The sequence below is a fragment of the Eumetopias jubatus genome, unplaced genomic scaffold (genome assembly GCF_037043125.1).
Source record: "Eumetopias jubatus isolate StellerSeaLion01/CBP00866 unplaced genomic scaffold, mEumJub1_p1.0 scaffold_3, whole genome shotgun sequence".
In the NCBI taxonomy this organism is placed as follows: domain Eukaryota; kingdom Metazoa; phylum Chordata; class Mammalia; order Carnivora; family Otariidae; genus Eumetopias; species Eumetopias jubatus.
This window is the reverse complement of record NW_028274809.1, coordinates 29,516,063-29,530,877: the sequence shown is the minus strand read 5'-3', so window position 1 is coordinate 29,530,877 and position 14,815 is coordinate 29,516,063. Positions and strand designations below refer to the sequence as shown.

The following is a 14,815-nucleotide window of genomic DNA, read 5'->3' as shown; positions in this document are numbered from 1 at the left end:
CATGGCGCTACGGGAAGTTCTCCACCTCTGGTCAGCCGTCTCTTCCTCACTTTGTGCCCAACCATCTCCTGTACGCGGACTCCCCCTCCCCTCACCTCACCTCACATATTCCCTCCAGCCTTGGCCCTTCCCTCCTCCACAAACCGCTTCCAGTTATCCTTTCCAAATATGCTCCTATTGAACACTGACCCAGAACAAACTTGCCCCGTCTCTCACCAAATAAACTGCTTTCAATAAGCCTCTCCTAACCCCTGAAACAAACAACATCCCATAATCCACCTCGTTCTAAAATATTGCTTTTCATAACCTCCATTTGCTCCCCTCCCCTCAAAGAAACAAACTGTCTTAGGAGTTCCTTCTTATTTGGGAACTGAGGTACCTCAGTGAAACCATAAAACACACGTACACAAACACACACACACACACACACACACACACACACACACACACGCACGAACAACCTCCCGAACCAAGAAAAATGACCTAATCCCAACTTCCCTTTCTCTCTCTGAGAAAGAAAACTCTCGTGAGGTATATAAGGACCCATTTGTGTCTCTTTGAGGATTTTCTTCTTCCCGACGAAATAAGCTAAGGAGAAATACAGTAAGGCATTCCAAGGCCAAACACATTCTACCGTTTATTACACATATTACATTCTTAAATAAAAATGCGTCACATAACATTTTTTGCATAGATATCTTACAATATACCAATTTAAAAAAGAATTATGAAACAGACCAGTAACAAAAATAAATTTTTTCTTCATTAATAATTTTGTAACATTAACATACCACCATCATATAATACAAATAATAGTTTTAAATCTTAAGACTTTTGTACAGCAAAAAAACTTGACAAAGTAATATATTTATATATATATATAAAAAGCTTAAAAAAAATAAAATGTCAAAAAAAGGCATAACCGAGGGCTATAAGACTGGGTACTTCTGTGATATATTATAAATACCAGAGAAGGCCTGAGAGAATGTGACCGAGGGGAGGAGGGGAAGGGGAGGGGGCTGGGAGGAGGTCTCTCCGAACACACTTGTTAGACACATCTGGCAAAAAGAAAATGTATAGTGCAAAAATAAATTTCTTCAAGCAATTGTTAAGAGGATAACAGAGACTGGAAAGCAAAGTGGTGGTGGCTGGGGAGCTGTGTGGCGGGAATGGAGAGAGGGTGATGAGAGAGGAAGGGGGACAAGGTGATGAGAGAGGAAGGGTTTTGGTGGGGGGGGGATTTACAGAAAGGAAGGGGAGGCTGCAAAAACATTAAACATTTATTTTTGCCTCTGTGTTAGCAAGGAGATCTTGGCCATAATAGGTGTATTTTTCCTCCCTGGAATGAAGCAGAAGTGAAAGATAAGGAAATTAAACCAAGTCTGGGTTTAGATAGGAAATGCATGCTGGAAAAGAAAACTAAAATAAAAAGGTTGAGAACCAGCCAATGAGCCCCAAAGCCTTTCAGGGCCTAGATTTGCAGAAATCATTCTGCCTCCAGTCCCAAGGCCTAGGATTAAAATGTCCCCTCTCCCCACCCTCCGCCCCTCCCCTCCATGTGGAGCTCCCAGTGTGGTTTCAATATACTGGCATTATAAGCATCCATCCCCCCCAAAAGATATTAGGCACTGGTGGCTACTCCTCTTAAACGTCAGTAGCCTGTTTTCCTTCTGCGAAGGTACAATAGGTACACCTGCCCACGTGTCTAGGCGTGGGCACACATACCACCCTCATTATTCTGACGTGGGGTCCATTTTATGGCAGTAGACAGAAGCTGGAGTCAAAGCAATTTACGATTCCAAAGCTTACAGTTGAAAAAAATTGTATAAACAGTCCCCAACAAAGAACGTATCACCCTTCCCTCGTGACCGCTGAGAGGGAGCCCTGTTTGAAAAGAGTATCTGGTTTGAGATATTAGTGAAGTGACGGACGGCCTAGGATTTCGCTCTGCCATTTTTGATACCTGTTTCCCGAGGACTTACAAACGCAAATGCAAAACACCTGAAGAATACAGTACTCTATTGGAAGGGCGCGCAGAAGAAAGTGAATTGCAGCTTTATTTTTCCCCCTTTTCCAGGATCTATGAGGAACCAGCCAAGGGGATTTAAGAGTGTTAAAAGCAAGAGAAAACCCTGAAGCCTCAGGCCATTAGTCACGGGATCTCACACTGACCAGCAGTTTTTGTTTCCTTGGACACATTTTTGTTGTTCCATCTCACGTATTCCCAAAGATCCTCACTGAGGAAAGTAGGCCGTCAAAGAGGCATCGATGTATGCTCAGGCCAGCCCCTCTCGTTTCCAAACTGAGATCTCACCATGTTTACCGAAATGCAACCCAGACCTGGAATTCGAACTCTCTCCTCCTGCCCCCACCCCACGCTTGGCAGGTGGCCACCTCCAGAAGAGGCCAGGGAAAGTTTCCACAAGTACATTTCAAACAGGTTCTACTTAGTGAATTTTCACTTTGGCAAAGATCCGGGTGCAAAATTATGGCCAGAAATGCTGGCCCTCGTAAGATCTTTGAAAAAGAAAGAAACAATGAACCTGATTTTTGCAGTTAAATACGTTGCATCTCTCTGACTTTCCCTACCTTCTTCCTTATCCTAAAACCAACTCATGCAAAAGAGAAGACAAAAGCACTTCGCACTGGATTTTTTATCTTAAGGAGTGACTTCCATCGAGGAAATCATTTTGAACCAATGAAACCGATCACTAGATGTTGCCGTTCTTGCCGGTGGAGTTCATTTCTTTTGACTTTGCCATCGAATTCAGGCACGGGGGGCTATGGGCGGAATATTCTGAATGCACTAGGTGAGCTGCCCTGAAAGTCCCATTTAGTTCCCCTTTGATGCAAATAGACATGGCTACTCTGGAAGCTTATCCCCAACTCAAGTCCTTAAAAAATCTTCTCTGGCTTCTAGATTCAAAGAAGATTTTTTTAAAAATAGGAATCAGTTCTGCTAATCGTGCGTGAGGTTGGCTGTCTTTTTTACCCTGTTATAATCAGGCAATCTAAGATGTAGAAAGGGCACAAGAGGTGCAGGAGGGGAGGAGATGGGGGGTTTGAAGGGCTTTGCAAGGGAAAGCACATGGAGAGGAGAAGGAGATGGGCAGCATGAAGTTCATTTTGGGGTTTCCGATATTTTTATAAAATGCAGCTTTGTCATGGAATCTGAACATTTCTTTTTCTGGACACAGTACTCATCACCACCAGGCTTTAAGCTGGGCCAATTAACCATCAGTGGGGCAGGAGGCCAGTAGCTAGGAGAAGCATTATAATTTCATGTTTCCACATCTTTGACTTACAGCCATGTGGTAGGAGAAAGAAGCACAACTTGAAATAAAGAAAATTGTCAATGGCTTAGAAACACGCTTTCTCTATACATCAAACTCGGAACCCTGGACAAGATGTGCTTGAGGGGACAACCACAAGAAACACCATGCCAGGTTTTTCCTTCCAAATTTGGGATCCCGGGGAATGTCAGGAGGTAAATGAGAAAGCAATGGTTTAATGTGTCTCAAATGTCCAGTAAAGCACTGTTTTAAATAACCTGTCCTCCTGGGAGCCAAGTATCTTCAGACGGTGATTTCTTGGAGAGCCTGTTCACTCTCCGCAGACTCTTACCAACCATCTCTGCCATTTCAGAGATGATGGACATGTTCTCACAAATCCACTTCCAAAATGACTGGTGCTACCCTAGCTTTTAGGGATAGGTTATCGTTCGCAGGTGTCACTCGGGCTAGAGAAGAACAGTTTCAAAGCCATACGCTTAGCACCCACCAAATTTCAGGCCAATTCTCACAGTCCACAAATGACTCGGAAGCAAGCAAGCCCCACCATCGTGGTTCAGCGCACCCTGCTCTGAGAAAGGTCAGGAACACAGTACAAAGGACCTCACTGATACAAAAGAGAGAGGAATCACTGAACATTTCAGACACTAATGAGGAGCAAAGGGCCTTTGTTCCGCCACATTCAAATGAGAACTTTTCAAGACCACAGATGACAACAGGGAGCAAACAAGCAATGATTACTCTTTTGCGTTTTTTTTTTTAACTTTCTTTTTAATAGAGCCTTGCATTGGTCAGTTCAAAAATTAAATTCAGTATTATAAACCCTTAATAATAGCATTTCGAGAGGCAAGAGCAGCTCCAGCTGGGGAGAGAACATTTGTAAATGGTGGCAGCCACGGCTATAATGCCATCACAGGTATGTGCGTGCATTCATGCTGGAGGCTGCTATAGAAAGGGAAATCAACGAACCAACAAAATCTGGGGTGTCTAAAGTTTCATCTAGTGCACTGACTGGAGGCGCTACAGTTGAATACAGCTGAGGTTTAAGGTCCCTCACACATCCTTCACCCAGAAAGGATGCACCACACATTCAAATATAATCCCATGATACGCCCTGATGGACTGGCCCCGAAATGCACTCAAATGCAGTAGAGAACTATGAGATTGTCAGCAAGCAGTGCTCCAGAAAATGTTTCTAAGTCATGTCTAGTTTTAAATCTTTGGAATAAAACTGATTTTTTTTTTTTAAATACCCTCCAACTAACATATACAGAATTGCCTCCGGCAAATGGGCAGATTTTTAGGTGTGTGTGTTTTAGGGTGGTTTTTCTTTTTGTTTTTGTTTGCTGTTGTTGTTGCTGTTGTTGGTTTTTGTTCTTGTTGTTGCTGTTGTTGTTGTTGTTGTTGTTGCTGTTGTTTTGGTTTTTGGTCTACCTTGCAAAAGGGGAAAAGAGAAAGAAAACTTTAAGGGCCAGACCTCAGAATGCCCAGGTGTCCCATCGGTAAGCTACCACATTTGTGATCAGGAGGCTCCTTTACCCTTTGATGGGCACTTTTCAACATTTCAGGGAAATCAAAGGTTGCAGAAAGCTGAGAAACCAAATGCCAAGGATCTTGAAGGTTGCTGTCATACATGTATTTGTGTTTCTTATATTATTATTTCCTTTTAAAGACTTCAGTTTTGCATCCCAAATAGGTATGGGGCGGCATTTTAACAGTCAATGAGTCAAACAGTCAAAGGTGGGCAGAAGGGGAGCCAGCTGGTATGAAGGAGCAGCAACCATGTGCGGACCAAATGCCATTTTTGTTTTTTAGACGTGTCTTGAAGGGATGGTCCCAGAATATACAAAATATACAATCTGTCCTAATAACCACCCCGCTTGCTTGCATAGGCCATTGAATGGTCCTAAAGGCAGTCTTTGGAGTTGAGGCCAGTGCCAGCTAGCTAAGAATGCGGGTAGATAAGAGACCGATAGTGGATGTGTGTGGGATGAAAAGTGAGGAATGTGAACCCCCTTGGAGTCAGCTTGCAGAGTAAATGTGAGGCCTCTTGATCCCGGGTGCTCTAGGTCACAAGTCATGGTGGGTCTAGCCAAAAAGATTTAGAAACGCGTCTCTCCTTTTAGACAGACCGTGAGAGAAACTTCTCAACCCTTTCCTTAAATGTCCACCCTTCATTCCCACAATGGCATTTTGAATTGTGTGTTTTAACAAGTGGGGGAGTATGAGCTCAGTGGATATGAGAGAGGAAGATAGGATGATGTTTTCTGAAGCCACTAGACTCGGGAGGCATCCTCAGTTCTCCCCACTCCTGGAAAGAGTGATATTTTTGGCTTTTTGTCAGGTCATAACCCAGAGTTAGGTTAAATATGCAGCTGCCCTTTGAGACTAGCGACATCTATGCTGAAACTGGTTATAGGGTAGCAATGACACACAGCACGGGGTTGATCACTATGCGCTGAGGTCATGATGCCTCAAGGGGGATGAGAGAACTGTGATGTCCCATCTGATTGGCTGCTTCGAGAGCTGGACATCCAGGTGCCGAGAGAGTCCTGGAGAGGTTTATTTAGTCCATGGAGAAAAGATAAAACATTTAAGCTTCCAAATAAGCTTTTCAAGTTTTCATTAGCAAAAACAGAGAGATTAAAAAGAAAAAATCTAGCACTGGCAATAAGGTGAGGCTCAAGGGATATACTGTGATTTATCATCAAGGACTTTATTCTCTTGGCCACTTTGCAGTCATGCTAGAAGTTTCCAGAATCCCTAGTGCATATGGTGTGCAAGAGTCAAAAAGTAAGAAAAGAAAACTCCTCCCTTGAGAGTGAAGTCTAGAGAAATGCAGGCCAGAAAGGTGTAAGGTGTTATTCCAGAGTCTGCCGCCGCTAAGGCCGTTGGTATCGACTCGAAAGATCTCAATAGTACTAAGAAGAACCAAAACCGATCAACAGTTCTGTGAGGAAGTCGGACGCACGGAATAGTAGGACTTTTCACACACAAAGGACAAATAAACCAAGAGTTAATTTTGGCTACCAAACTGCAATTTGGTTTTCTAGGTCATTTTCCCCCAACTATTTAAAAAGAAACATTAGTGCTACACATATGCAACTTTACGACGTTGTATTCTCCTATCAAGTTGCACTGAGAAGCAAGTTAAATAAGCCCCTCTTACTGCCGTCCACCTGCAGAGACGTCACATCCATTTTCTTTGATTTCCATTGGCAACAGCGGGAAATAATTCCAATAGTGCTGAAGTAAGCAGCCAGTCTGCCTTGCTGAGTTCACCTGGTTTCCTTCTTCTTCGTCTTCTACCATCTGGCAAGGGCAAGGCATAAAGAATAGACGTATATATTTTAAATATAGCTGAGTGCATGACAGTGTGTGTGTGTGGGTCTATGTGAGTGCGTGTGTGTGTGTCTGTGTGTGTCTGTGTGTGTGTGTGTGTGTGTGTGTGTACACAGAGGTTTATGAGTGAGAACTTTCTTCTGCGAGGTAATGGAACCCCGCCTGAAGTCCAGCCCCCTGCCTCACGGCATTTCCTTCAGACAACGGCCGACGCCATGACAACTCTGGCCTTTAGGGGTTTTAGATATGTCTCTTCATATGGAGGGCAAGATGGTCAGACCTGGAAAAACACCTAGGAAATATAAACAACAACAAGGATATAAGAGGGGTCCAGGCAACAAACTCAACTTCCAGCACCCCTTAGAAAATGATTAACCCTACCTCAAAAAGTGGCAGTACATATGTACTGAGAAACAAGGCACTGTGTGGGGAAGGTAAGCTCAGGGTCAGACTGCTTGGGTTCTAACCCCAGCTCTTCCAACCCTTGTGTGACTCTGAGCATGTTAAACTCTCTGTGCCTTCATTTCTCCTCGGTAAAATGGGGGTAATCACAGCACTCACCTCATAGACTGGTTTTGAGGATTAATGAGATGATCTACATAAAGTGCTTAGAATATTGCCTGGCACATAGGAAGGAAGATGTCTGTGAACGTTAACTATTATCATAGTTGTCATTATTAAAGAAGAAACTAATAGGAAGGTGCTTTGGAAACACAGGACATGCCCGTATACCAGAAGTACGGCAGAAAATGATTAGCTCATATCATCCAATGGTGAAACTCTAACATTTCAACACCCAGAGTTGAGTCAATGAAGACCCAGAAATGCTGCCTGTGATACCTACAAGGTCTCTATTATACCAAGTCAAGAAAAAGAATGGAGAAGTGAGCTCATGCTTATTGAGAATGAGATAACATGCAGGCATGTGCTAGGCATTTCCCCAATATGACCCAGTACCATTCTGGGCAACCTTCCATGCTGTGTTCACACCTCGTGTGTGTGTGTTGGGGGGGGGTAAGGAAACTGAGGCGAGGGTCATGCAGCTAGTTAGTGGCAGATTTGGGATTAAAACTCAGGCAGATCTGCAAGGCCCCTCTTTCGAATGCCCACCCTTTCGAACATCCAGTTTTCTTGGTGCCTGAGGGCCACCACTGAGTGCCTTCCTCAGCCTCAGAGCATAGGCAGTGGTCATCTTCACTCCTCCCCCTTTCCTTTGGCACCAGCAACTTGATCTTCTCTTGGGTAGCTGTGCTTCTGCGCTCCCAGTTGTATGGGGCTGACTGACCCTCCTCCTAAGGCTAAAGCTATGGCCATGGTGGTCCACTAAGCGACAGTCGCATGACCCATCAAGGTTCATGAGAGCCAGTCCTGAACACTTGCTGAAACTACTCAAAGAGAGAAGCTCTTTTACCACTGGGGCTACTGTGCTATTAAGACTGAAGCTGGAGCTGCTGGTATCCATACGGCCATGTGGGAAAGAGCCTCCTTGAGAACAAAGTCAACAGAGAAAAATGGGCAGGAGGACAGAAAGAGAGAGAAAGAGGCCTGATGACAACATCTGAGACCCTGGATCCAGCCAAACCTAAAGACCAATCTAATTTTGGTCTCCTTAGTCAGTTGAGCTAATAAACACCCTTCGAAGCTAACATCAGCCTGAGTCGGGTTTCTGTATCATATAACTAATAGAGTGGGCATCTCCATATCTCCGCAGCCTACAATCTAAGGCTCTGGCTAGAATCCCAGTAAAGTCAGCACACGAGACAGCATAGCTCTGAGTGTGTGCTCTCCCTCTGGATTCTTCTCTTGAAACTGGCCATCTCTTACCTGTGAGGATATTCCCAGGCTCTCCCGAGGCCCGAGCCATGCTCATAGTCTAAGATTCTTGTTAGGATGTTAGCAAGCTGCCCTGTTTCAGGTTAGCAAGACTTCCTGTTCCATGCAGGATTTCCCTGTGTTTGTTCATTCTTAAAACAAACAAACAAAAAACCCACCCTATCTCCTGACCCCAACATTCTCCACCCACTCTGTTTGTGTTGATTTTTTAAATAGGCACATATGCAGGATAGGACCGCATGGAAATGAAGCAAAACAGAACCAAGGCAAATGGGAAACACATAAGAATGGGAAGGTACAGTAGAAAATAAAATAATCCAATAACATACTGAATAACAATAATTCTTTTTAAAAAAATTTTTTAAAGATTTTATTTATTGATTTGACAGAGAGAGGGAGAGAGCACAAGCAGGGGGAGCAGGAGAAGGAGAGGAAGAAGCAGGCTCCCCGCTGAGCAAGAAGCCCGACGTGGGACTCCATCCCAGGACCCTGGGATCATGACCTGAGCCGAAGGCAGACACTTAACTGATTGAGCCACCCAGGTGCCCCGAATAATAATAATTCTAATTACACCCACTTATTTTAGGCCCTAATTTAATATGAGCAAGATATTTGGATAATCCCTCAGAGTGCCATCTAAAGAGGATTTAATTTACCACAAAACAGTGGTGATGTCACTGGTATACAGAATAGCAATACAGCCTATAGGGAATTCAGCAGTTAACTCCCATGACCTTGTCCTGTCCTGAGGGCACACTCAGTATTGCCCACTGCCTATTCTCTTTCTTCCCTCCCTCCCTCCCTGCCTCCTTTCTGCCTTCCCTCCTTCCTTCCTTCATCCCAACAGGCTAGAGAAAGAAGATCTAAGTTGGGAAGTTCTTTTTGTAGCCATTTCCTTTTTAAAGTTAACATCCTTAACAAGAACTCTGTAAAGAAGATCCCATTCTTATCCCTTCTACCAGCTGATATAGTCATTAAAAAGAGACAAAGCCAAAATTTGAACCCAAGTAGTGTGACCCTGGAGCCCATGTTCTAGGCACACCTGCTCTTTAGACTGAGAAGAAGGGAGAGCTGAACTGTCAATTTCAGGAGTTTGTAGCACGTAGAAAAAGGGGTTTCCCCCCAACCAAATGTCTGCACCTAATTCCTGGAAACTGTAAATATGTTAGGTTATGTGGCAAAGGAGGATTAGGGCTGTGGATGAAATTAACCTGCTAATCAGGAGATTATTCTGGATTATCAGGGTCGGGCCAATGTTATTTAGATTATCTTCAAAAGCGGAAGACGGAATTAAAAGAGAACACAGCAGCATTGGAAGGACTCAACAGCTTGGATGACGGAGGGATGGGGAGAGCAGGCAAGAAACGTGGGCCACCTCTGGAAGCGGGAAAAGACAAAGAAATGGGTTTTTCCCTAGAGCTTCTAAGAAAAAAACACAGCCCTGCTGATTCCTTAATTGTAGCCCAGTGGATCTTCTAACCTACAGAAGGTTACCTATAAGAAGTCACCTATAAGATAAAACATTTGTAACGTTAAATAAAGATGATACTAAATTTGTAGCAATTGGTAATGGTAGCAACTAGAAAATGAATCCAGAAGTCAGTCTGGTCAGGCCTGAGTAGTGAGCACCTGTGAGAAAGCAACGAAGCAGGCACCAGGAAGCCTGCCTGTCTGAGGGAGGAACAGAGGGATTGGAGACAGGAGCGGGGGAGGACAGGTCTTGGCCTGGGGACAACACCCCTTTCCTTTCCTTTCTATATCCTGGAAACCTAAGGAAAAATAGCATTCTTGATACAGAATTTCATCTGCAGACACCATTCAGTGATGTATGAGTTCCAAATTTTTATTCTGCCTTTCCCAACTGCCTACTGTGTGCTGGGTATCTAGCAATATATGTACAAGCATCTGTATTTATTCTTCGAGATCTTGCAGGGAAAAAGAAAAGTAAAAAAAAAAGCCCAAGCCAAGTCTTTAACATGGTATGAAATCTAACTGCACTCCTGAATTGAACCAGCATTGTTATTTCTTCAAATTCTCGGAAGTATACGCTGCTTAGAATTTAGACTAGGTCCCTCACTATTGGGGTTTTATTTAAATTCAATACACCAGCAAGATACTTAGTCATGATTAATTTATATTTATTAATTTACACTTACTGAGCTCCACATAGGAATAGTAAAAGGTAATAGATAAACTCACCATCTAGAAATGTGGAATCAAATAATTCTAAGGGTAATATACCCCCAGAGAGTATTTATGACTATACAGTAGTCAGAAGACCTTAAAGAAGAATGTCCTTAATGATTGAAATTTGTTCATTACAGAGAACTAGTCAAACCACTGTTGTCATTTCCCTTGGCTTCTGAAAAAGGCACAGTTAAGTCATGTGGGCACTAAGCCAACAGCAACGCTCCAGGGCACCAAAGGGGCTAGATATGGGTTGGTATTTGTTACCACCTATAAATGGGTTGACTCAAAGATCCAAATGTGTCCTCTCAACTGCCCAAGATCTTGAAGGTACTACCCTGACAGCAGTCTCCCTGAATGACAACTGCGTTGAGCTGGCAGAACAATGGCCCATGTATCACCGCCCTGTTTACCACCACCAGCAGCCCCATGCTGTATGGGCTGAGAAACAAGCCTCACCCTTCTAGCAGCTGTGGTCCGGCCATGGGCTATACGGTTCAGTCTGACAGCGAGGAAGTGGCAGAGCCTCACTGCTTTCTCCCCCAACTCAAACCTGAAGCCTGAGGTCACAAAACCCAATGTCTTCAGGGGCCTGGCAGATAAAGTAAATGAGTACAATAGGTCAAGGACTATCAGATTCTACTTTTGATAAGGCTTGGATATGAAGAAATACCGCTCTTCTGTAAGAGGACAAGGGTGATGGTACACGGCAATGGAAGGTCTGGCTTCATGTTGGGGAGACTGCAGGGAGCGGAGGGAACAGTGAGAAATTAGTGATCACATGGCCATCACAAATGGGGAGTGATTACTATTTAGCTTCAGAAAATTATGGCCACATGGGAATGTGAGCCCAGTGTTACCAGATCTTCTGATTTTTCCAGACAAAGCCAGAGATGCAGACATTTTTGTGGCATCTAGTAATTTTAAATGTAAGTAAAGCAAATAAACAAAGAAAAACTCATTTATTTTTTTTCAATCTACCCAATAGGCAAAATAAAACTATAAATTAGACCTGGTACATGCTTTAAAGACAGGAAGCCCCAAAGCCAGCTTAGCCTCTAGAGTGGTCTGATTTCTCAAATTCTAAGAAGGAAGAGGGAGGTTTCTTACACTTATACACACTGTGTTACCTACAGGATTCAGAGTCCTGCTAAGGGCTACAGATGCCCTCTTTTCGGATGGTAAAAGTCCTCTAAGGAATGCCAGCTCCCAGTCACGCCAGGCTTTCCTTTCATCTGCTTTGGGACCACTCCAGTTCCCCACGCCGCCTCCCGGACCTGCTCTATTCTTAGCACAGTCACTGCAATTGAAATGTAAGGTGCTGCCAGTCGTGAGACACTAATGAGAATCCAACCCCTTATTTCTGACATTGCGGAAAATGCCCTGACTCTTGGCCAATGTCACAGGACGTTGACCCAGATCTCCCCCAAATCACAATCTCCCCCAAATACCTTCTCAAAGAATTTGTACCATCTGCTCAGCAAATTTCTAGCTCCGGGAACTGTAGATTTTGGTGAAGAAAAATAAAACAAAAGGCTAACCAAATTACCCGTCTCTGACACCTCCTTCCCTGAAATACCCAGTTGGCTTGAAATATTTCTCCACATAAATCATACAAATGGTCAGATTTAATCCTAGTAAACTGCTGGACAGTTGTAAATTCCTCAATAGGTCAGTTGATCTGCAGAGAGGAATACTAGCTCTGGCAATTTCCCAGTAAGAATTCTTTGTCCATTTCTAAAGAAAAAATTCATCTAAAGGATGAATGTAATCTATAACGCACAATCTCCACGTAGTAGCCTTATCACCCTTCAGGGATGGGCGACTTCTGTGTATGCCTACTACCACCATACTTTCACAACTCACAGGGGATTCCTCTTCATCCCAGTTGATATAATGCTCTTCCTCAAAGGACTGTGGGCAAAGAGTCACCCTCTATGCAGCTTCTTTATTAGTGGCCAGGGCTAAAGAGAAATGAACTTGAGATGGCGGTTGAGGAAAGATGTCAAATAAGGAGAAACATTACCCAAATATACTCCTGTAGCAAAACAGCCACTGATTCACATCAATTCAGGGGGCCTTGCACGTAATGGGATAGAAATAAAAAAGCAGGTTGTGTTCTTGGGTAGCAGAGGAGAGAGCTCCAAGGGAATGAGAGACAATAGCTTCGCAGTGTGGACTTCCTCAGCTCTGGGGTGGGAGGTTATCTCTGGACTCCAGGAGGCATGGGGGCTTTATTTAGTTCTTAAAGAATGAAGATAAGAGGAAAATAGCCTCTTCAGGAAGAAGGGGAAAAAAGGAGGAAAAACATGAATGCTCCTTTATAAGCATTTTAAGGGAGCACCAAGCCAGCTGGCCACCCATGAGATTTGGCCACTACTGCTCTGTTCTCCAAACACACACACACACACACACACACACACACACACACACTACAACAGAGGAAGGTGTGAGATTTGGCCACTACTGCTCTGTTCTCCAAACACACACACACACACACACACACACACACACACACACACACACACTACAACAGAGGAAGGTGGTGTGGGGAGGGGCCGGCACAGGGACTGGGAGGCAGGATGGGAAAGCGATCTCATTTCCTCCCGCGGAGAGCCAGGCCTCTACGGACATCCTGCAAGCTGGGGAACCCTGAGGCTTTCAGGGCTTTTATCGTATTAGAAGCATTTTTCTCATCATAACTGAGACCTTTAGTATTGCATTAAAAAGATGGTTAATTTTCTTAAGCTTCCTTTTAAACACAGAAATAGGATTAGAAGGATAACATGCTCAGATGCAAGCCCATTATTTGATTATGTCTAAACCTAATCCTGCCTTCACCTTGGCCTGCAGAGTCTCCATTTTGGGGTTTATTGGTTGATAATGCCAGGGCTGTCAGATACTATTACTTGTGTAGTATCTGTTGCTACGTGCTCTTTCTTCCACTATCAAATGCTGAAGGTTGGAAATTGAATTATAGGATAAGTTCTCAAAGGCTCGCCATCTTTTAGACCTTTGTACCTATTTTCAAAGGAGAAAGAGTGATTCAGGCCCCCAAAGAATGGGGACTCTCACCAGTAAATTCATAAATTCATTTCTAATGACGCTTCGGAAGAAAGCCTTATGAGTAACCTTCTTTCCATTGAGCAGGCTTTCTACTCTTTCATGTTATTAAGAATCAGGAAAAATGGTATTGATGTTAATAAAAAGATCAGAAGAAACAGCTACAGGTGACCATTCTCTATCCTATTACTTTTCATATTATAGTAAAATCATCTGTCACATCATCTCCTTGAGGGGAGGAACTGTGTCTTATTGCCACTCAGTGGCTCACATGGTTCCTGGCCCCAAAGCTGGTGTTCAGTAAATACTTGTGTGACTGAACCAAGAATTTATGTCATCTCTGGATTATATGCAAGAAGGCACCCTTATCTCATTGGGTTTTCTCAGTGGAGAAGGAAAAGGTATTCGCAGGCCTAAGTGTCCGAGGCAAAGGCTTGGGATAACCCCAGAAGCACAAGGACAGCCCACCCTCCCAACCCGGACCCGCCTCACCTTCTCCCCTCCCCATCCCAGCAGCTTCTGTGTTTCTTTACCTGTCGCAGTGGTTGCATTTAAAGGGCTTTGCACCTGTGTGTTTCCTGTAGTGCCTCGTGAGCTCATCGCTTCGTGCAAAACGCCATTCACACCCTTCCCATGAGCACTTATAAGGCTTCTCACCTGCAAGAAGAGATGAACGACCATGGTCAACAACAGGAACAAAATGGCCACATGCCTGATCAGGTTCTGCTACCTGTCCATCGTCTTGGAAAAGGGCTGTATAAATTATTCTTGAGAGACTGCATTTCCTAATACAGTTGGTCACATTTTCTTTAGGCTCCTGGTATTTTGTTGTTGTTGTTGTTGTTGTTTTAAACTTCAAAAGTGGTTTCACAGGATCCTCTAATCTGGAGCTGTCATTTCGGTTCCCAGAGTCAGAGCATTTCCTTCAACTGGTGAAGGATCAATTTTTATTTATTTTCTATTCCCTGGAGCACTTTGACCCCTCACTGTCCAAGCAGAAAGAAAATGTGCTATTTTCATCTGAACCACAAATGCTTCTAATTCTGTTTTTCTCCAGAACCTACAGTAATTTACCATTTCAACCTTTTTAGCCTTCTCCC

At 43.8% G+C, this 14,815-nt stretch overlaps 1 protein-coding gene across 2 annotated transcripts in view; it reads right to left on the bottom strand.

Moving 5' to 3' along the window:
• Nucleotides 1-641: 641 nt before the first annotated feature.
• KLF7 (KLF transcription factor 7) overlaps nucleotides 642-14,815 on the bottom strand; it is a 91,080-nt gene continuing 76,906 nt past the window's right edge. For both annotated transcript variants that reach the window (XM_028112202.2, XM_028112203.2), the window contains exons 3-4: nucleotides 14,249-14,372; nucleotides 642-6,924 (exon numbers count right to left, since the gene is read on the bottom strand). In XM_028112202.2, coding sequence (XP_027968003.1) covers nucleotides 6,873-6,924; nucleotides 14,249-14,372 — 176 coding nt within the window. In that variant the 3' untranslated portion in view covers nucleotides 642-6,872. The remainder of the gene's footprint in view (nucleotides 6,925-14,248; nucleotides 14,373-14,815) is intronic.